Source organism: Pseudomyrmex gracilis, unplaced genomic scaffold (assembly GCF_002006095.1).
Source record: "Pseudomyrmex gracilis isolate BER0280 unplaced genomic scaffold, ASM200609v1 scaffold_335, whole genome shotgun sequence".
Classification (NCBI taxonomy): Eukaryota; Metazoa; Arthropoda; class Insecta; order Hymenoptera; family Formicidae; genus Pseudomyrmex; species Pseudomyrmex gracilis.
This window is the reverse complement of record NW_018020919.1, coordinates 34,352-57,707: the sequence shown is the minus strand read 5'-3', so window position 1 is coordinate 57,707 and position 23,356 is coordinate 34,352. Positions and strand designations below refer to the sequence as shown.

The 23,356-nt window shown below is 35.2% G+C and overlaps 1 protein-coding gene across 4 annotated transcripts; it reads left to right on the top strand.

The window, feature by feature from the left end:
• The first annotated feature begins 3,549 nt into the window (after positions 1-3,549).
• Positions 3,550-11,279, top strand: LOC109860142 (protein krueppel-like). 4 transcript variants are annotated; one of them, XM_020439027.1, is made up of 4 exons: positions 3,550-3,990; positions 7,412-8,081; positions 8,292-8,432; positions 8,553-11,279. In XM_020439027.1, the coding sequence occupies exons 1-4, from the start codon at positions 3,936-3,938 to the stop codon at positions 8,983-8,985; spliced, it is 1,299 nt and encodes a 432-aa protein (XP_020294616.1). In that variant the 5' UTR covers positions 3,550-3,935; the 3' UTR covers positions 8,986-11,279. The 4 variants fall into 4 exon arrangements, with proteins under 4 accessions (XP_020294616.1, XP_020294613.1, XP_020294615.1 ...); XM_020439024.1 differs by having other exon boundaries at positions 8,292-11,279; XM_020439026.1 differs by having other exon boundaries at positions 7,407-8,081; positions 8,292-11,279.
• Positions 11,280-23,356: the final 12,077 nt, after the last annotated feature.

Sequence of the window (23,356 nt, the reverse complement as noted above, 5' to 3'; positions counted from 1 at the left end):
TATAAGCTGGAACGAGACAGTAAAAAAAATGTAGAATCTATTATTCGTTATTTTGATTCTCTTAACTTTGAACAATTTGCATTATGCAAGAGTTTATATTTCGTTGCACTTTACACAGTAATGGAATAGACGTAATTTGCAAGAAAGAGAAGAGAATGATTTTCTATTCTTCATCTATATTGCGCCACTCACATGAAACTCGGTTGTTTACCTGCGAGGTTTTTTTTTCATAATATTTTGTCAGGTCTGTATGCGGAAGTACTTTCGCGTCGTATTTGTATTGCACGTTCTTTGGATACGGCGTGTATGTATATTCCATCTCTTCTCGTCACCCCTCATCCGATAAATCTCACAACATAGAACATTCATCAAACATAAAAAAGATCTTTTAACAGTCAGAGGCGTATTTAACGTCGGTGCAACCGGTGCGATGCCCCGGGATCTGCGGGCCCTCGGTGCATGATAAACATTTATAAATTTATAATATTCATAACATTACCTATCGGAGTTGCGAATGCCGAAAGATCATTTAGTGTATTAAGGAGACTTAAAAGTTATTTAAGAAGTACCATGACACAGGAAAGAACATCTGATCTAACTTTATTATCAATTGAAAAAAATGTTTTGATTAATTTAAATTTGGAAGATGTTGCAAACAAATTTATGTCGGTTAAAGTTCGAAGAGGTGTTCGTTTCTAAATTTGCATACAAATAAAAAATCATTAAAAACTTTTGTCCAATTGCCTTTAATAAATAATAATAACAATAATAATAATAATGATAATAATAATTATTATTATTACTATTATTATTATTATTATTAATAATTAAAGGGCCCTCTCATCTTTGTCCTTGCACCGAAATTTTACCAGTCTTAAAAACGCGCCTGTTTAACAGCATCGATTGCTTGGTAGCTCGACATGATTCAAAACTCGTCATCAAAAGCAATCGCTTCTCCTCTTATGCTTTTATCTTTTAGTAGTGTAAATTACTACACATGATTATTTTAATTAAAAATTCAATTCATATGTCTTAGGATATTTGATTTGCATCACGTATATGAGAAATATCTCTATTTTCTCTTTCTATCTAATTTATATATATATATATATATATATTATATATAATATTTAAAAGTTATATTGCAATAAAATTGCAAAATTCCGAACGAACATCCAGCGTTTCGGTTCGTATTTACCAGTTAAAATTCTTCGTTAGTTAGAAACTACATCAGCCTTAAAATTTTAATTTTAACATGTAGTAGATACATAACGCACAAGATTTTGTTATTTTTATTAACGTCAAATTTTTTTTGAATTGATCATTTGAAATAGAAAAATATATGTGTCCGTCTCTGTGTGTGAACAGCCAGAAATCACTATCATCACGTATTCATCTGTAACGCATATAAGTGCGAATACGAGAAAAAAAGAAAGAAAAAACAATATTTTTGATATCACTTCCGAAGGAAGGAGTCTCTCCTGTCAATCGGCCGCTTTGCTAATTCGACAATCGTTCTAAATCCAGACTTGATTCCCTGTTTGGCTTTTTTTTTTGTTTCTCTTCTGATCGGCCTTCGTCCCTACACCTTCTCGCTCGCTCGTGCAGACCTCTGTCTTTCCTCCACGGCGACGACAGGCGGCTGACAGAGTGGAGTGCCTGGGACTCCATCTCTGTATATGTATGTAGCTGTATACGGGGACTGTGTGTGCATGCCTCTTTCTTGTCTATGGCACGTACGGCACGTACATGCGTGACACCCAGTATACGCATAGAAGAGAGGCATTCTTCCACTTTTTTTTATCGCGAACAAGCGTGCGTGTGATGGTGTGGTTTCGACATGAGTTCACGGCTGCAGGCACGCGCTGCGCACGCCCGGCGCGCGAGCAGGTGAGATGAAAGAGCGAGCAAGAGGGCTGCAGCACGCGCGCGTGTATTCTTGTCTACTTCTTTCCGCACACCCCTTTTGCGCGCGCGCGCGAGAGAGAGAGAGAGAGAGAGAGAGAAAACGATCCCCGCGGGGGTAACCGTATCGCCGCGGAGGGCATGTTTCCGCGGAGCGGGCTCCATTTGTGAAGAAAATAGCAGAAGAAAGCGAGACGAGACTTTCTTACTAAGCGTCGCGTGTGTAGCATTATCATAATCAGAAGACGACATAATTTTGCTTACTTTGAAGAGAACTGATTTTCTGATTCTACAATTATATGTTTGTTTATGTAATCATGTTATTAAATATAATTTGAGAGAACTAAGTTTCTTTATTGAAATAAAATATATATAAGATACTATACATGTAAGGCTTTATGTATATAAAATATATGTATATAAAACAAAATTGTGTATGTATGTGTATGATATTCCATCATATAATCAATATTTTATATATGTTAATATTCTTGCAAATTCTGAATTTTTTTATTGAGCTTTTAAAACAAGTCCGGCGCTTTATATATATAAAAAAACCAAGGCTTTGTGTTATCCTACGCATTTATGCATTTTTTAATATTTTATATGTATGATTCTTATCGCGCAACGACTTTCTGAATGCAATGTATCGCAATTTGTATCGATCGCATTGAAATATTGACAGCTATAATAAACTTTTGCGCAAAGCTCGTATACGTACGGAATATTGTCAATTATTACAAAAGCCATAATTCTGTAAAAGAATATTGTATAGTATGTACATATATGTTCATTGATGCATTATAAAATAAGAAACACTATTCAAGAATCGTATACAAATACAAACGATGTAAACATTAGACTATATTAATTATTGCAAATCAGAGACAGTAAAACAAAATAGAGAAAAAGCCATGTCGATTTTCAAATTTTATTTATTTAGTTTCGTAAATTGGAGGAAGAAAGTATGTTGTAGAAATACATAAGTACGATTATTAAATAAGTTTCTAAGATATGTCTCTACCATCTATTCTCTCGAAAAAATATTATCGATCCCGTTGTGCATACTATTTGCATTTTTCTTATTTTTTTGTTTATTTCGTTTTGTTTTTTTCTGAGTCTCACACACTTTCTTCTTCTTTCTATTTCTCACAGAGAAAGCGCTCCGAGCGAAGCTAATTCCTACCTTTAAAGGATCACGGTCGCAGGTTCATCCTGTCTTTCGGACATTCCTCTCTTTCTTACACTTGCGCTTGCTCTTTCTACGCAACAACGCATGTGTCCCTTTCTGACTCTCCCGCTGTTTTTTCTCACTCGTTTCCTCACAGGACTCATACTTTCACGCGCTCTCATCTGCCGTCTATCTTTTCCTCCTACCTCCTACTCTCTTCTATCTATTTCCTTCCGACCTTCGTACTCCATCTTCCCACTCCTGCACCTCGTTTCTAACCCCTCGCAACGACGAAGCGACTCGCGCACCCTGGATTGCGATTCGAGAGGGTAGAGCATCGTGATGCTTTGGTGGGGAAATGGAGAACCGCTCGGTAGTGGGGGGCGAACATGAAGCGGCGTGCAAGGGTGGGAGATATTTCACTACTAGGAGCGCAACTCTGGTTGTCACTTAGTATTGGGTTAGGTCAGCCCAGAGAAACATCGTTGGTTGGTGTTGTCGGTCAGTTGCTTTTGTAATCAGAGACTTGTTTATAGAATAAAGCAAATAAAAACCAATACGCTCTAGATGTAAACTCTGTAACTCGGAATCGTGCATTTTATCCTACATTTGTTGTACCGCGAGTGTTTTCAGTCGTATAAAAACAAAACTACTGTATGGAGCGTTTTCAGAAGAACGCTCTTCATTTCTTCTTTCGTCGGAAAGATACGAAAGGAGAAACGAGAAAACACAATCAAGGACAGTGATCGTCTTTAGTTTTAAGCGCGCCATTGGTGTGTCGCAGTCTCATTCTGTCATTACGAGTGTTCACGTGCCGTTCACGAGTCGATGGAACATCCAAGGAAGAAGGAACCGTAGTATGGCACCATCTCATTGCAACAGATTGTCAATACATCCCATGCATACGCACGCAGGTAATTATTTGACGACTCATGTAAGCGCTACGGATGGAGCATCGAGAGGATCAAGAGAAAAAACTGTTTCCAAACCGTATGTGTTTTTATTTTCACAAAACTTCTGATTATTCGTTTGTTTACGTCATTGTTTTATGTGTTTCATAAATTATAATTTTTCTAATATGATATGTTGTTTAAATTTTATCGTCGCAGTCCATTCGTAATCATCTCAACGTGTGTGTGTATCATTTTGTGACAACAACATTCAATTCAAATTCTAAACACACATCTTTTTTACACTCTCGCACGTTGCTCCTTCTAGGCGCTTTAACAATCGTGTCTCCGAAACATCTGTTTGAGATCGCAAATAGTTTTTTAATAATTGTGTGAAAATTTAGTTTTAAATAAAATTGTATAAATGACATTCGCACACACGCACACAAATTATACGAGACAACAGAAAATATTCCGTCATATTTGTACCACGTTGTTTCCGTTCTCTTTTTTGTTGTTTTCCGCATTTAATCCAAATGTGTGGTTTTTTTTTGTGCGAAAAACAAAACCAAATGTAAAAGATGGCATTACGATACACATTGAGAGAAAACAGAGAAACGCTACTGTGAGTTAAGCTTTATACAATTTGTAAAAGTCACGCGAATTTTGGCATATCGCCAGGATCTACAATTGCCTACAATTGCCTTTTGCTTTGACACAACACAAAGATACGGTCTGACATATTGTAAACATCCACAAGTTCCTGATAGAATAGCAAACTCGCTACCAGTCGCTAAGAAGTGACGTAAAGAGTCGTCGAACTGATGAGAGATCCATCGAGATTTCGCGAGCGTCGCGACGCGAGATGCACACGTCTAAAAATAATCATCGCGATATTGCTTCGGAATGTCCGACGCGTCTTTCTCGTAACAACTCTTCTCGCATTTCTCTATGTATTCGCTCTTCTCAAATCGCAAAGGATCTTCTCTTTTTGCGGTTTAAATTATCCTGTAGAGCTAACTTGATTTACACACAACTAAAATAACGGCATTTTTAAAACAATATTTTATTTCGAAGAATAGACTACACTTGCTATAGAAATTTTTACAAGAACCGCGCGAACAATTTATGTGGAAATATCTTTTCTTTGAGAAAGTACCATTATCTATAAAGACTTTTAAACATCTGTTCAAGCAGGTCATTTTTTTTGCTTTGACACGTACTTTTCCGTTCTACCGAAACCTATAATTTTATTGTTATTTCAAAAGCCTGCCATTAAAGTCAGAAAAAAACTTTTTGAAACGTTTTCTATCCGTAACAAAAATTATTGCTAAGTTATTCACACACATAATTCGTGATAAATGAATTTTTTTTCTCGGATCATAAAATCTATAAGATTTGTTTGCAATAATGCAAATATATAGATTATTTTGGAATGGTCTAACCTCTAATAGGGTTTCTGAGAGTAAAACCTTGAGGCAAAACTACAAGGGTTGCGACCAATTAGGAGGTAGACATAGGCGGGGGCGGACTCTTCGCGTCGCGTTGCCAAGAAACGGCGATAAGCTGTAAGGATCTCGGTCGCTGTTAAGGGAATTTTAGGGTGGTGGAAAGAAAGGGAAAAATCTCGAAAGGAAGAGACGCTTCTATTGTACGCGTCTTTATTGATTTAACGAGACGCTGTCTTTCTTCATAATCTATTAATTAGCCGCAACCATTAAAAACTAATTTAAATGTTTTGAATATAATGTGTTTCGATTATCTCTTGCTGTGTTCTCTTTTGCTCATTAAAGTGTACTTAAATATGTACTAAATATGTTTTAATCGCGCGTGATAAACGTTTCTAAATATTAGCTAACAAAGAAAGACAGATACGCGTGATACATCAATGTTGAGATAAGTAAGAGGAATCTCCAAAAACTGAGTTTTTTCGTGTGCAATGCGTGAGCAATTTTAAGAAAAACAAAAATCAAAAATTAATGCTTTAATATGGGTGGTAACAACAGTTACTCGAGCATAAAAAACAACGTCTACGTTTGACGTGAAAAATCTAATAATCTTGAGGACATCAACGTAATGTTCTAGTCGTGTATTTTTATACACATAAATTATTGTTAGAAAATAAAGATACACTTTTATCTCTTAAATAATAAAAGATTAGATTGTATTGTAGCTTTTTGTATAAACTGAGAGATAGAGTAATGTATCATATCATCTATCGAATTTATCTTGAGGTCCCTGTATAAAGATAAAATAAGAAGACGTATTACTGGATGCTTCCGTTGACGCAATATCAATAATGTTTCGATAAAATGAGACTGTTGCACGTCGATAAAGTTCTGGCCTAAAATCGTTTCGGCTGCAGCCAAAGAGGCGGTACGTTAGACGCGTTGGTACTCGCCGTGGAGTCTTATGAATGAACTCCCGCGTAGTGTGAGTGAATGGAGGAGAATCCAGTAACCTCACGTGCGAGCGATATATGTGGGAGGGCACATCGAAAGTGGTAGAGAGGGAAAGAATGGAAAGAGAGAGAGAGAGAGAGAGAGAGAGAGAGAGGGAGAGAGCGCATATAAAACGAAAAAGCACGAAAGATCTTACAAGTTACAGATCGTACATGCTCGAAGATGTTTCAGTGTTTAGCCCCGACATTGTACTAGTCAAATTATTTGTGCTATAACGAAGTTTCGTAAAATAATTTATTTGTCTTTTGATAATTTAGTTTCGTAAAATAATTTATTTGTCTTTTGATAATTTATGTGACACTCGCGTTTGTGTTCTGTGTATTTAAGATATGGATAATCAAATGTCTTTAGTATGATTGTTTCTTACAATTATTGTGTGTGAGTTTAATTCCAAACATTATAAAAATCCTACAATATTCGTTACAGCTATATTGAATTGACATCAGAAGTAAAAAATCATATATTGTTTATAGTTTATATTGAAATAAATTAATAGGTTTTTTAAATAGCTCCACCGCTGTATTCGGCAGCATAAATTGATCAAATTCGTCAAAACTTTTCTTTTCGCTTACCTATATTCGTATTGAAAACAATGTATATGTTATAATTAATAAATCTACGTACACTGCGTGATTTTTAACGAAAACAGGCTTATAATTAATTAATTAAGATAGACATTTACATTAATTAAGATTTATATATTCACATTTCTTAAAAATATATATTGAAACGAAAACATTTCCTGCGGATTTGATTTCTACGTTTATGCTTTGAAATAACAGCAACGGGATGTGTAAAAGTTAGTTGATTTGAATGTGAATGTATGACAAAAATTTACACACTTTCTCACCTTTAAAAAAAAAAAACGTACGAGTATTCTGGTGTTTAAAGTGTCAGATATAAAGTTGTACGTAAACCTAAATTTTATTATTTTGCTAAATAATCTTATTATTATTATTATTATTTTTTTTTATTGAGCTCAGAACATCAGCTGCACTCTCACGTGATGCAAGAAGCAACTACGACTGAACAACAAGCGCTGCGCAATGACACATCGCAGGCAATGTTTCCCAGGATAGATCCTGGCAGGATGGGTCTGTCGTGGCATCATTTGTTTGCGGCACGTGAATTAACGTTGTTAGCCGCTGGATTACCGCCAACATTACAGGCGACATTCGCAACAACTCCGTCGCTCTACGGTCAGAGCATTTCTCAAAATCTCCTCGCAGGGTGGCCGTCCGCTGCCTCATCTTCACCTCCTTCTCCTCTTCGACCGCCGTCGACAATGTCGCCGCCTCTCACCACAAGATCCTCGTTAAGACGTACAAACTCAACAGCTAGCAGCAACAACAACAATAATAACACTGCCATCAGCAACAATAACAAAAACAACAATAACAATAACAACGCCAATTCTACAAAAAGAAGAAGAGTGACACAAAACGCGGAAAGCGCGCAGTCCCCGCCATTAGAAAATGCGGCTAGTCCAAATCCGAGTCCCGAAGGTGCCGCTGCGGGAAAAGCTGACGGCAGACAGAAAAGTTTTGACTGCAAAGTATGCGGCAGATCGTTCGGATATAAGCACGTGCTACAAAATCATGAACGCACGCATACTGGTGAGAAACCCTTTCAGTGTCCGGAGTGTCAGAAAAAGTAAGTGTTCTTTATCTGTTTATATTCGTGAAATTTACAGCATATCTTTTTTAGTTTTTTCATATGTGTGACAGAGAGAAAAATTTTTTGAACAATTATTGTCATATGTAATCGATTTAGAAAGAAAGGACAAAAATGTGAAAATATCTTTACACAAAATTATTAAGTGGCGAATGTTGTCCTTGTATTACTAGCTCCTCAATTCCGCAGATTTACCCGGGATCATCATCTGAAAACGCACATGCGACTTCACACGGGCGAGAAACCGTACCACTGCAAATATTGCGAGCGGCAATTCGTGCAAGTGGCGAATCTTCGTAGGCACACGCGTGTACACACTGGCGAGCGCCCGTATGTATGCTCAACATGTTCATCCAAGTTCAGCGACTCGAATCAGCTGAACGCGCATATGTTGATACACAGCGGGCAGAAACCGTACGAATGTGATCAGTGTCAATCGCGGTTCCGTAGGCGCCATCATATGATACATCACAAATGCGAAGGTGTTAACAGAAATGAAACGCAGGAACTGCATGCCGTATCGTCGTCGTGTAAAGAGGGTGACATAGAGGAAGAAGAGGAAGAAGATCATATCAACGACAAAGAAGTTGACGAATTGCAACAAATCGCGTCAGTTCATGCAAATTCCAGGCAAATTCTAGCTCCGGTCATGCAACTGGTTCATCCGATAACCTCGTTCACCGCTATGCCCGAGCAAACGGAACCCGAAGATCTGTCTATGTCCACCGGTATGCGATCATCGTCCTCGTTATCAACTGCCAGATCGGATTCTTGCAACAGCAATAACAGCAGCAGGGCGATTTCCCCAAAAGACGGCACCTTAATCGAAAAAATAGACTCACCCGAGCCATCCACCTCCCATAATGCCAATCACAAGTCCTAGTGGATTCTCAACAGGTACGTGGAAAATTTATGTAAACATCGTTCTCATTACGGCGTCTTCGATACAAGCATTTGATCGTAATTGTTTTGTCCAAGGCGCATGTAATCGCGAACGTGAGAAAAAAAAATCAAGATAGATGGAATCGGGCGCAGCCGCGTTTGTTTCCTTTCGCTATTCAAATTTTCCACCGAATTTGTCGTTAAATTTCTACATAGTTGTTCGCAGTAATTAATGTTAAAATGCTTTTTGAATGTATATTATGCATAAGTTATTAACGCGCATTGTACATTACGCATGTACATTAATGCATAAGTTATTGTCGCGCAGTCGGAGATGAAATGATAATAATGGTTGATCATAATTTAATCATAAGCTTGTATCGTTAAGGACGTGTATTGAACGGCAACAAGTTATATACATACGTACGTATGTGTATGGTGCACACAACTTGTACAATGTGCACGTAAACAAACACGAATTCAGGGATATGCTTTTTTTCAAATATTATATAATATTGATATCGCGAGGAACAATGTATTATAACACACATGATATTATACATAATAAATTTTACTTTTCAAAAACCAATAGGATATAATGCACTTTATAACTTTGCGTGTTGCGGTTTTTCTTGTATATATAAACTCTACACTCAAGAAGAGATAGTCAAGGTGAAAATGAATGAGATAAACATACGTTATTCACGTTCGATAGACGTGATGACGGTTTGACGTTTTGTAATCAAGTAGACAAAAGAGACACTCTGATAAGACGAGAGATGAACACACACTCGTGTGCATATTTACACGAATAAATGGAATGAACCTTGCGTCTCGAAGGAGAGGAAAAGAATTTAGCTGTTGAATCTCTACCGGTATACAAGTTCCTCTCGCAGTAAAATTAGTAGAGAAAATTGACTTTGGCCTATCGTCGCTACTGCAACTTTTAGCGTGATTTTTTTTTTTTTTTTTTTTTTTTGACTACATACGTTTTAATTTTTTTTTGCCGCATATCTCTCGTTTATTTATTATATTGTGTTCCTCTTCCGTTATTCAAAAGTTTGTTAAACGTTTTCTTAATTTAACTCAACTACATAATTTTTTAATGATTAAAAAAGATCGCGCTCGAGATATTTGTATATACTTGCAAGAAGATAATTCTCGAAATGACTCGGTGCGCAACACAAGTTTTTTTGTTTTATTTCATATTGGTAATACACATTGCTGTTATCGTTTACATATACCCTCTCTCAAGTGAACAAACCAGAACCACCATTATGATCGTCGACGGGAGCGATTTAAAATTCAAACCGATCTCTACCTCCATTACCTCCTACAGTTTCGCCTTGATCATGCAGACAAACGTTCGCATAATTGAGATCTGCTTCTCTGATTTCCGTCTTCTATTCTTGGAGACTCGTACACCTGGCTCCGTCAAAGATCACTTTAAAATTCCTTTCTTGTGCTTTTAATCGGCGCATGTAGTTTCGTTGATAAACCAGTTTTCACATAATAGTCTCACCGTGTCGCACACACAAGTTCATCAACAACTTTTGAATAACTGATCATCTATAAAACATTTATAATATTTCTCTACTTCTTTAGCCTCTCGAGACTTTTGGATATTCATTACAGTGGTTTAAACTGGCAAAAATGTCAAAATTTTATTTAATTCCTTGCTATTCTCTGACACGTCGGAATAATCCAATACTGAATATCCAAGAACCTTAAGAGAAGAAAAAAAGTGTTATATATTATTTTGCGTTACGTATTACCTCCGGTGTCCAAAGGCATAATTTAGTAAAGCTAATATTCATAGACCATTTTTATATTTAAGATCGTCTTAAGATACTAATATTTTAAGATGTCACATGAGTTGTCTCATTGACATGCAGACCATTTAAAGATAAACTTGAGACGATCTTAAATATAAGATTGACCATAAATACTGATCTAAGGGCGGCATTGTCCTTTGCCAGTAACCATTGAATACAATGATTTATGTTCGGACTAACGGTAGGTATGCAAATTTTTTCTTTCCCAAGGTCATCAAAGCGTTTCATTTGTTCCACTGACATTTTTTTAAAGCAAAACGACATTTTTAATGCTTTGTGACTAAATTTTAATGTAAAGCACGAATAGACCGTCGGTCGTCGGTTTTTATTGTCATGCGATAAGAATAGAAAAAAAATTAAAAAAGAAATATTTTGTTATAGTTTCATTATGTTGAAATCAAAGCTAAACCTCGCATTTATCTTCTTTATCATTTTTCTTTTTTTTTTTTTACCGTTATATATGCGACGTAACAAAGAAAGAACAAAAGCAGACATAAATTTACCGTTATATGTTATTTTAGGTTTTCTTGTATTGATAATAATCTTTTGAAAGAGTTTGTCTATCTTTAAAGTTATAGTTTTAATGATAGTATTTTTTCTGTGATAAGATTTATATTTCTATGAAGTTTCGTATTCCTATAATATTTCTATATATTTGTTTTTCATATTTTGCCTTTTTTTTTATATTTCTTATAATCACAAAATTTAAAATCATTCTTATCTCTATTTTGAATTTTAGTAGTAGTTTACAGCAAGAATTTTGAAACTCTTAGTATACTTTTTCTATATATTTGAAAAAAAAAAAAAAACAGACAGTATTCTGAACTTCTAAATGTTTTACTCATTGTTACTGTTAATTCTTTCAGAAATTCTCGTTCTTTCTTTGCTTTTGTTTTTTTCGCAACATTTTTACGTGTCGCGGAACATCTCGCGTGCACGTTTCTATAAAACAAAACAAAACAAAACCTTGCTATATATTTTTCATGTAGTCCTTGGTTTTAATACACGTTTAATTGTATATTTATATATCTCAGTTGTATATATGCGTTTTTTATCCGCGCAAAATTTACTTTGTGAGAAACGTGCTATTGTTGTTAACTCGTGCATTTATTTTGTTGATCGCATCTCGCAAAGACAGCAGATAGAGCAATTCTATTAACTTAAAAATATATACTGAGTGAATCTATCAATAATCTTGTAATAACTCTTAATAAAAGGAATATTTATAATTGTATATTTATATAACATAATTGTTATTTCTTATATTTAGAAAAAAAGACGGAGTTACGTTTATACACTCGGAAAAACGTGAAGTATAAGCTTTTAACATAATACATATATTGGATTAGTAATGTATAATTCTCTGTCTCTTTCTCTCTGAAAAGTTTTAAATTATTAAGTTTTAAATCAGATCAGAAGTTTGAATAAAGCCGATATATACTTCTGTAACTGCGACAGCTCTAAACCAACTGGCAAGTGACATATCTTATTACTTAATCTATGTATTTGCAATTTTCTCCAAATATGATTCGAGTTCTGCAAATGAAAAAAACTGCTATCTTTGCGATCTAAATGCTCTGATTGCGATTAACGTGTCTCGAGATATTTGTTTGCCACCGAGAGGCACATGTGTGCAGGGCAGCGACAAAAAAAAAGTCCTTGGACCTCGATCTCGTGCCCCGAAAAGAAAAGCAGATCTCAGAACCTGAATCCCCTCGAATTAGTTTGTATATAGAGCGAAGCATTTCCCCGGACGGATAGGAGATGATATAAGAAATGAATTTGTAAGTATATGAGTACCACGCGTCTTTTTCTTTATTTTCTTTTTTTGCCGGATGACAGGCGAACGAGGCGTGCGATGTGGTGCCGTGACTGAGAGCGCTTAACGAATTTGCTTGTGGTCAGTTCGCGACACAATCGCGAAGCGTAAGAACCGGTCTTCTTCTTTCGAGCGAAGAAAAGAAAGAAAGAAATGACATAGACTTGTGAGAGACGCGACGCGATTAAATCGAGAGACGCAGCGGAAGAAAAAAGTCTTCCTTCGTCACGCCGTCTAATCGCGAAAAACAATTTACGAGATTTGTAACACGATCGAGAGATTGACATCACTGCATTTTTACTGAGTTCAAATATGGATGTTGCAAGAACGCAAAAGTAATCTCTATGCCTAATCGAAAGATCATGGTTGGCGTAAAATACATATTTCTTGCAACATCGGGTATTGAACTCATTCAAATGTCGCGTCGACGTCAATCTAAGTTTTACATATTGAGAGATGTTTCGACGCAGTGATTTATCGTCATTATCTTCTTGCGATTTCGTCGTTATCTGTCAACGATATTAGTCACGGCAGCACGACGTTCTCTCTCTTTCTACGTTCTTACTAGTTAATTAATTATATGTATATATACATGTATATCGTATAGCAATTTAGAAAGATAAAAAAATGAGAAAAATTCAAACCCATAATAACGGATTGTAGTTTTGTTCCTATCGTTCAACATTGATCGCGTTCATAGCATTATCCCGAATTAAGAAAAAACTCCGATTGAGGAAATTTCTAGATAGTTTGAGCAATCTGCCTAGCAATTTCTACTCGGTGTAACGTGAAGTGCTTCGCACGATGTTGAATGTAAAAGTACCTTGAGAAGTATTGATTCCTAATTAATAGTTGTCAGTTCCAAGCGCTATTTGTGTGAGTAACTTATGTTCCTGTCGGCTCTGCACAGAGCTCTTATATATCACTTGCTTTTTCTTACAATAATTATATGTATATATATACACATACACATACCACACACACACATATATATATATATATATAAAAGATATAGACCGCCACGCGTAAAGTATCTATCATATTGATAAAACGAGTTATCGCTTGTCTTACTGTCGTAATCATTATTGTTGTTGTCTTCTTACATTTGACGTGCAAAAATTACATATACATATTATATATTTGTGTCGAGTAGTTGTAACGTATGTGCTAACGCAAGGTGTGCTCGTGAACTGGGATTATGTCCTACGGATGAAGGTTCTCTGATGCATTTGGTGAAATATAGAAATAGAAATGTGAGGAGAGAAAATGTAAACCTAATCCTACAAATATATGAAGATAATAGAGATGCTGGAAACATCGGTTATTCTGATATATATAAAAAAAAAAAAAAAAAAATAGATAATCTTTAAATAAATCCATATAACATAACAAGTTTATTTTTTATAAAAACATTTTTTTCATTACCTGTGATATTGTACCATAACAGTTCTTTTAATTTCATTACTTAAGATTAATCAATCTTCAGTAAATGTACTTAATTGAAAATGTTTGTGTCCATAGTAATATAAAATAATTAGATACTACCACACACACACACATGCTGTTTATTACAATTTGTATAAAGATATTTTTCTTCTTGTTCCTTACACACATATTATTTTTATATTTGAGTAGCAAATCTCTTGGTTGTTGTAAACAGCGCATGTAATTTGTTTGATCGAACAAATCGTCGTTTCACACTAATATCCGTATTTCATATCCCGGTCGCTCGAATAAAACGTACCTACGATTATGTATACTTCTTTGTACCTATATGTAACTAGAATGACATCTATAATTTTGTACAGCCAAGCGAAGTGTGCGCGATTTCGAACGCGTGCGAATTCTATGACGGCGTCAGCCTCCGCTCCGCCGGCGAATGGCATACGCTCGAATTCACGCGCACGTAACGAGACACGGTACAAATTCAGACCTTACGCCTACGATTAAACGGATAAACACGGTCTTACGAAGAAATATATCTAATAATGTCGATATGCTGTGTGTAGCAAAAATATGTATGTGGCCGCTTGGAACGCGTTCGGTTGTTATCGTGAACGTGCGACGTTACTTATTTGCGAACTTATTGTTGGTAATCGTTGATGGTGATTTCACAAATCGCAGATAACTGATCACGTCTGAAAGACATCGGGAAGACGTCTGAAAAAAATATAAAACTTCTTTTTAGATGTTTCACGAATGACTTTTAGACAATAAATGTTTTTTTTATGTTGTCTAAGATGTTGAATCTCCAAGAACGATACCGCATGTGTATTAAATAATATACTGCGTATATACTGCGTATATGTCGTCAACGTTTAATACATGTATGCATACGTACGTGAGATAGTATAGCACGGAATAGCGTACCAAGTGGCACTGAACGTATACTATGAAACTGTCACTACCTCACCAAACACCTAATATATCTCAACCACAAGACTGATTTTAAGTAATATTCCTATAAATAAGATTTAAACAAAAAAAAAAAAGAGAGAGAATAGCAGAAGAAGCAAGGATAAAATAAACGATGATTTGTGAATGAAAGAAAAAGATACAGCGTTTGCGTACAAATATGATATATAAATTGTTTTGTAAGTATTACGCGCGTTTAAAAGAAGATGCCATTAATTATAATAATTATTATATCATATTATTATTATTATATATATATATAAATATGGCTGCCAATTTCGAATCCTATTGTGAATAAGAGAGAAGAGAAGAGAATGATGACTCTTTGTATTGTATGTGTTTTCGCATAATTTTATGCCCCCGATCCTTGCAATCACATTTTAATAAACAGTTATCGAATGTTCCATCGAATTGACTGCTTTGTCAAACTATTTTTATTATTAAATCTCACTGTTTCATCGTTCTTCGTGTCTTATTATTTGACTCCTATCCTGTACATAATTATAACACATACAGTCACAATTTTATTCTTCTAATTGTCATACTATTTTGTTATTATAGTAATTTTACCGTTGAAACTTTATAATTGTTAAGAAATCAATAATTTGCCAAAGGCAAAAATCTCGCAAGTTTCAAAGTTTATCAATTTCTCGGAGTCATCGATAAAACATTATTTCGGTAACACACACATTTTTACGTCCCGAAGGACTGCCACGTCGGATAAAGTGTCACGGAGCATCATAAAAGAGACAATATTTTCACGACTCATCCGAGGTTGCATCATGGATTCGCTCGTTGATTCAGAAAACAGAGAGTAGAGACGTGTTGAGAAGAGTGCGTACGATGGGAAACGCATTGGAGACCAGTGGGGGGAATTCATGTTGAAAAACCGTCTCCCTCACCCTCTCCGATGCATTTTCCTCCCCGAGGACCAGCGCGACCTGCATTCAGCTGGTACTATTCGGGCCACCGAGTTTCCAAAATCTAGGATTCCATACACGCGCGATCGAGCCGACGGCTGAAGCTGCAGGCGTCGCTGAAGGGCTGAAGAGAGGGGTGGAGCGGCCGTGGCACAGTGACACATTATGCCGTAATACGGGGGCACGTGGCAGATGCAGCGGATCGGACTGAATCGTTCGAATTCATAGATCAGCAGTCTCTTGAGTTCTGGCGCGCATTTTATCTCGCATTCACATTTCTTCACTTCTTTCAATTCGAATAATTTGTGCGTATGCCATGAGTGTTTGTTTTATTACATTATTTTAGTTTTTGAAAAAAAAGTCGCGCGCGGGAAATTAATCTTACAAATAGATAAAACTAATTTCAAGTGTGTTACATTTATTTAAAATCTTGTTATTTTTATTGTTATAGAAAGTTTTTCTAATACAACTAATTTTTAGATTTATCTCTATTAATATATACATATTTTTATTTTATGAAATGATAAAATCTTTATTATAATGATAATAACGAAATATAATTACTTCTCACTTCTTATAAAAGAAAAAAACAATAGATGAGTTAATATTAAATTCAGGAAAAAATAAAGAAAAAAAAACTCATCGCTTCTCTTTGTACAACAATGCAGGAGTGCGAGTTTACTCCCGCCGCATTGATTCCATTGTCAAAAACTGTGTCAACACGTCAAAAAAATTTAACAGCACGCGACAAAGCGGACGAGCGTTTTTCTTTTGCAGCACTGAACGTCGAGGAACTCTATCGAGGTCAGAATCCGGAAAAATGCTCTGGATCTCTCCGGGATTTATATACTCCTACCTGAAGTACCACTACAAATAGGTAAATAAACATACACAAATTCGATCGTGATCGTTCTTGGAACCAATATAGTGCGCTTAATTCTGTCATGCTTGTTTTTCAAGTTACAAACGCATTTTATTTATCTCCCTTTCATTTTCTCTTATATATTAATTTGTTGTTTGTATTATATAAAACTCAGGCTTACTTTGCTAATTTAAAAACTGAAGTTCTCAGATTGCGTTTTTGATCTTGTAATCGAAATTTTATTACTTATTAATATAATAAAATCTATACATTAATTGATCATCTTCAAAATATAATAACTAATTATATATATATATATATATATATATATATATGTGTGCGTGTGTGTGTGTGCGTGCGTGTATTGTATAATATTTTAATTAATTATACATATATATATATATATATATATATATATATATATAATATTTATGTAAATTTTTGTCTTTGAACATTAACGAGGATAGTCACGTGTGTCGTGCATTTTCTAAAGTGTACCTCGCAATGCGTGCACCGTAAATTTTCTTTCGTAGTGTCTCGATCCGTTTCAAGACGAAGTGAAAGAATAATGGCGTCGTGTGCCATGCCACGCGTCTCTAAAAGCTGAAGGGAATACAGAGAGAGAGGGGGGCGTGTTCCCCCCTTTTCCGTTTTTGCCTCGACGTTCCTTGTTTTTTTGTCTTTTCTGGTAAAAAAAAATTTCTTTATAGAGGCAAAAGCGCGCGTGCTGCCGCTGAGAAGGAACGATGAAAGGGATCCTAGACTGCCACTACCCGAGGCCTTAGGTGGCCCCTGTCGGTTGACAATGCGCCAATCCTGTGCGCGTCCCAAGAAATGCGATACCATTTATCGACGAAACCCAAAATTACGTGAAATCCCGGGGTGCACACGACGCGTCCTCGCAGGGTGACCTACCTGGGGGTGGATTGTGTGCTGGTTTCACCAAAAATCACACATGCGATCTCTTGCGCATTTTAAATGTGCAAAATTATTTAATTTCTTAAATATGCGTCAATATACAAAAAAATGCAGGTAACGATATAAAACGACATGCAACAAAAATATAATGATACAAATACGGACTTATTCGCGTCATTTACTAAAAAATACTGAAAGTTTTTCCGTTATTACTGTTTTATCGTTTTACAAAGCCGAAACTATTCTCAACACGTGTTGAAACGAGAAGAATATTGTCAACCCTCTTCCGATAACGCCCATTACGGACAATTAGACACTTAGCGCTTATCTTGTTCGAAACAAGAGATAAACGTATCAACTTTTTTCTGTTTCTTTAACCGATAATAAGAAAAAACAAATCGTTTTTTGGTTTCTCATCGCTATCTAGATAGTTTTGCGGAAGTATCTTTCGGTCGAAGGAACGCATCTTCACGGCACGAATTTTCGGCCGACCACACGGCGCCCCGTAATATATTTCCAAAACTCGTTTTCCACGGACCGGGAAGAAGAACAAAATAGATAATAACGCTCTCCCGTGTGGCCAGTTTTCGAGTCCTAATTATACAGCACACGCCAAATAAATGGGCCTTCGTTCTTCGAAGCACCGTTGGCTCTCGAGACACGACCGTTCGATTCTCGATTCGGCGCGGCGGCACGTCTGTCCGTCCGTTCAACACGCCATATGGCGAATCCTTTTGCCACCGCGCTCAAAATCGCTTGGCATCAAACTCCGTCGTGTCCATCGAAAAACTTTTCCTCGCGGAAGAACAGGTGCGGAAGAAGACGGTCTATCGCGCATATCGAAAAAAGCAAACGTAAATTAATTTTTAAATCTCATGTTGTTCTGAAAAAGTAATGTCATGTAGGAAGTGAGACACTTTTGTTTTTTTTACGATAAATCTTTTGACTAATAAAATTGAGTTGTTTTGCAAAATATAATTCAATTTGCAAAATTTGTTTCAAAGATGAGACTACAAGATGTAGGGGAAGAGTGGCATGAAAGAGCCAGTTTTAGTATGGAGCCAAAAAAACTATTTAAAAAGCAATCAAACATAACGCTTATTGTTTCAATTTATAGTTTTTACTTATTCTTTTGTGTTATGTAATAAACAAAAAGACAAAATCTAACAAGCTTAATAAATTTATATTTTCACTTAAAGGAAAAGTAAAATTCGGCTTTTTCATAACATAATGGTATTGAAAGAGCCATCGAATGTTATGAAAGAGCCGACTCCTTATAACAAGAATCTTTAACTGTTTATAAACAAAATAATAAACAAACTGTTAATAGACATTAATACAATTGTTAACAAAACATTGATATAATTGTTAACAAACAATTGTTAACCAAAATGCTAAAACTAGTTTCATAACAATCTCTTCAAAATTAACAAAACCATCAACGTAAATTTATATATTTTTTACTTAAATCTAAGTAACTCTTACTTTATTAATCAAACTTTCAAAACAACTTTTAAAATTGCAATTAAGAAAAAAACTTAATCTCTTAGGTATCTTTAGAAGCAATTTTGACAAAAATAATTTAACACCTCTTTTATCCCACATTTTCTGTATGTCCAATCAGAATAAAGTTTACACTGAAACCATATTTGCTTACTCTTTTTATAACGTTGAGTGCACACTATGCAATTATTATTATTATTTTCTTTTTCTAGTTTCTTTTTTTTATTTTTGATAATATTTTATCAGAATCTGTGAAGACAAATCATTGTTACATTCACTGTCAGAGTTAGATGTTTTACTAAAAAGATTTTTTGATTGTTTGATAGCCTCTTTCTTCACCCTATAGTCCGGTTCTTTCAAAACTTTTCCTCTTAAAAATTATAATCTCAAAATACACTATCAAATTATATAACGCTATCAATGAGAAATATTTACATACTTAGGAGACTAAATACATATATAAAATCGTGATATAATAACTTTTGTATTATTTCTTTACACAAAAATGTTAAAAAACAAAGAAATAAAACCCAAAAATTTACTTTTCAATTACAAAATCTTATTAATACGATGCACCGGCGCTATTTATTTTTAATAATATGTCAAATGTTTGTGGATGACACACGCCTAATGTTGCCATATAAAAATTAAAACTTCCGTGAGATTCGTTCAGAAACTGCCGAATAATTGAAAATGGCTCTTTCAAAATCTGGCTCTTTCATGCCACTTTTCCCCTATTATTGATCTTAAACGATATATTTATCTGTTAAACTGTGTTTGCAAATTGTATTAACAAATGTTAAACTGTGTACAATTGCATGCATGTGTATAAAATACAGATAATAGTGATCGATAATATCGAAGCGCTGCAAGTGTCACAGCAGGAAATTTTCGTTCAGAACGATCACGGGTTTTCACCTGCTTTTCTATTTTTACGTCTGTGCGCTATTTATCAGCCCGTCATCTTATTCGGCTAATGCTCGGCAAAACTCACCTTTTCGAGTGACAGGTGCCACGAGGTAGTTATAGTAGCCTTTCGGGATCTATGAAAAACAAAGCGCGGAACACGTTAAATGAATTCGTTCGAAACCAGTCGACTATAATGTTCAGACCAAATATATCTCGAAAATTCTCCGGAAAAGGAGAGCTAATAATATACGAAATAAACGTTTCTCAAAACTGCATTAGCATTATGTCTGTTCTGGCAATAGATTGTGTTAACGTTTTTTTGTTTTCTGTGTGTGTTTTTTTTTTTTTTATAAAAATTACGTAATTCAACGTGATTTTGTAATATGTGCTTTTTTTTATCTTGGTATGTATATTGTTTTCGGAAAATTTGCTGCCTTCTATAATCGGCACATAAATGATAGAACTGCTTATATGTGATTGTAATAAAAAATAAATTTATATTTTTGTTTAAAAGTAAAAACGCAACCAATTCGTCGAACGATCTTTTATTGATAGACAAAAGTCGCAATAAGTCGAAAAAGTGACAAGTTGTAAATTATAATTTTCTTTGATGCGTTACTTCTCGCTATCAGGGTTGGGTTATTCGAGCATTATCTAGAGTTTTTTACATTTTACAGTTNTTTACGGTAAAATACGTAAAAAACGTATAAAATACGTATAAAACGTATAATATTTATCGAAGTATACTATTATGTTTGTAGAAATGCAAATTACATTTGTCAACAAAGTGTTTAAGCTTGTTGCTTGGCCTAGAATAGAAAAGTACTAGAAATTCAAAAATTTCTTTATCCTGTAAGGGCCATTACACATAAAATTCCTTGATAATTTGGATGACAAAAGTTTGCTGCCAATGCAATTGGAATGATTATTTTATTAATACTAGTCTTAATTCGATAAGTGAGGTTGTTGTTTAATGTTTCTAAAGTCAACCAATCTTCAACAATATCTGCAAATGTTGTACATGAATTTTCACATTTCTCTATAATTGGACGTATTGATCCATACAAGTCCAAAAAATCGTGTAATTCTTGCTCGAATGTTTCGTCGAAAAGTATACTGACAACAGTTCTTTTCAATTTATATACATTTTCGCCGACAATTTGTCTCATAGCTGCTAAATTTTTTTTACAAGATGCATACATATCATGCAAATTATCACAACAGGTAGTATTTGATAATATAATTGTTGCTCCATCACGTTTCAATAAATCTTTCAAATCTAAGAATTCAACAAGCAGATAACGAACCTTATCTACAAAATTTTCATTTAATAATACTTTTTCTAATGATAATGCAAAGAATAAGTTGCAATTTAAAAACCACAAATTATTTTGTTCACTAGTTTTTAGTGTATGATAATCTTGATCTGTGATTACAGAATAAATCATGATAGAGTATTTAGTTTTAATTATATGTAGTGGTTCACATTAATTATTTCTTCTAAATTGCACAAGATATCCCATGACTTTAAATAGAAGGTCTTTCCTTGGATAACTTTAACAAAAGTTACAATTTGCTTGCAGTTTTGAAATGATGTTTTTTTAACCATAAAAATTCTATCACAATTGACTAACGTAGTCAATAAAATTGCTGCTTTCCGCTTAAAAACTGCAAGTTGATTGGTTATACATTTTTCGAACCAAAATCTCGGACCGATTTCTAGCAACATGGATCATGGATGTTGGACTTAAAAATTTACTATACACATGATGTAGAGATGACGCCACACGAAGTATAATATGTATAAAACTAAGCGATGTATTATACTGTACAATACCAAGTATAATACAATGTAAAATACCTCACGTATAATACGTGCCCAACCCTGCTCGCTATACAATGTGCTTCGAAATGTACTTGTGACAAATGTTTCATTATTAGAAGACTGTAATTTCATCGGTCAGTGACGGTCACTTTAGACTATATGTTCTAGAAACTATACAGAGTGATTGTCATCCGCGTTCATATAGAACAATTGTCACGATACGTTATGTTGGATGATAGTGGCGCCAAGCTAAACCGTCAAAGATGCTCTTGAGCTGAAAGAGAGATGCAAACCCGCGCGAGTTTCATAATTTGATTAATAATAAGCGGTCACATAGTCACGAAAAATGGCAGCAGCAGCAATCACTGTGTGTTAGATGTAAGTCCTGTTGTCGTAAAAAGAAAGATTCGAACGCGATCTGAGGGGGGGGTTCAGCGGCCGCTTATGTGACATCGGCAAGGCGGGCAAGGGATCGCCGAGCCCCTCGAGACCCACCCCCGTAAGAGAGCAACCCCTACAAAGATTGCAACACCGCGCGCATCGTTGTGAGTCGACGCGTTTTAAGGATCGCTTTTCGCTCAAAAGAGTGTCGGCGATGTGATGAAAGCGACGCTGTCCGAGTTATTCGAACGTCCCCACGAGAGAACGACGACATTTTACTCAATTTTGGTTTACTCTTTTTCGTTTTAAATAATTTATTGTAGTATTTTTAAAAACCAGTCGCGATTCTTTTTAGCTACAAAAATAGTCAGTTTTTCTCTCACTTAATTTTTTACTCTTTTTGCATTTTTATGTCTCATCGAACATGTTCGCGTTTGTCAAAATTTTAGACTAAATATATCGTGTATTTCCTCGCAAAACTTTTGCAATTTTTCAATTCACTTTATTTGACTGTTATAAAAATATTTTTACTCGGATTTGTTGCAATTTTATTTAGTTTAAAAAGGGTACAAACTGACACAATGCGTATAAATAAAAAATGGAAAAAGTATCGTTTTTTTGTATGTTACATTTATACATTTATTGCAATGTCTGGTGTTCGTCTTTGTGTTTTTAACCCATTCTAAGCGTAGACCTGTTATCGCAAGCATTAAACGGATTCCAGGCTACAGGAATAGCAAAAGGGTATTATTAGAGGGGATCCGGTCAAAGGGAATGCAAAGGAATAAGAAAGGAGGCAAAGAGGAAAGAAGGGCGCTACGCCCAGAGCATATTCCGGAAGAAACCGTGGCCGGGCCTCTGAAATATGCATCGACTTACAGGCAGAGAGGTATTCCAAAGTACCGACCCTCTTCCGAGAATATACGAGCGCGCGATCGGAGCTTCATATTTCCTGATTTGGGGGTGAATTTAACTCTGCTCCGAT

Coding starts and splice junctions, on each gene's coding strand:
- LOC109860142 (XM_020439024.1), top strand. CDS start 3,936: ATGGCACCATCTCATTGCAACAGATTGTCAATACATCCCATGCATACG. Junction 3,991..7,411: donor TCCCATGCATACGCACGCAG/GTAATTATTTGA, acceptor TATTGAGCTCAG/AACATCAGCTGCACTCTCAC. Junction 8,082..8,291: donor TGTCCGGAGTGTCAGAAAAA/GTAAGTGTTCTT, acceptor TCAATTCCGCAG/ATTTACCCGGGATCATCATC.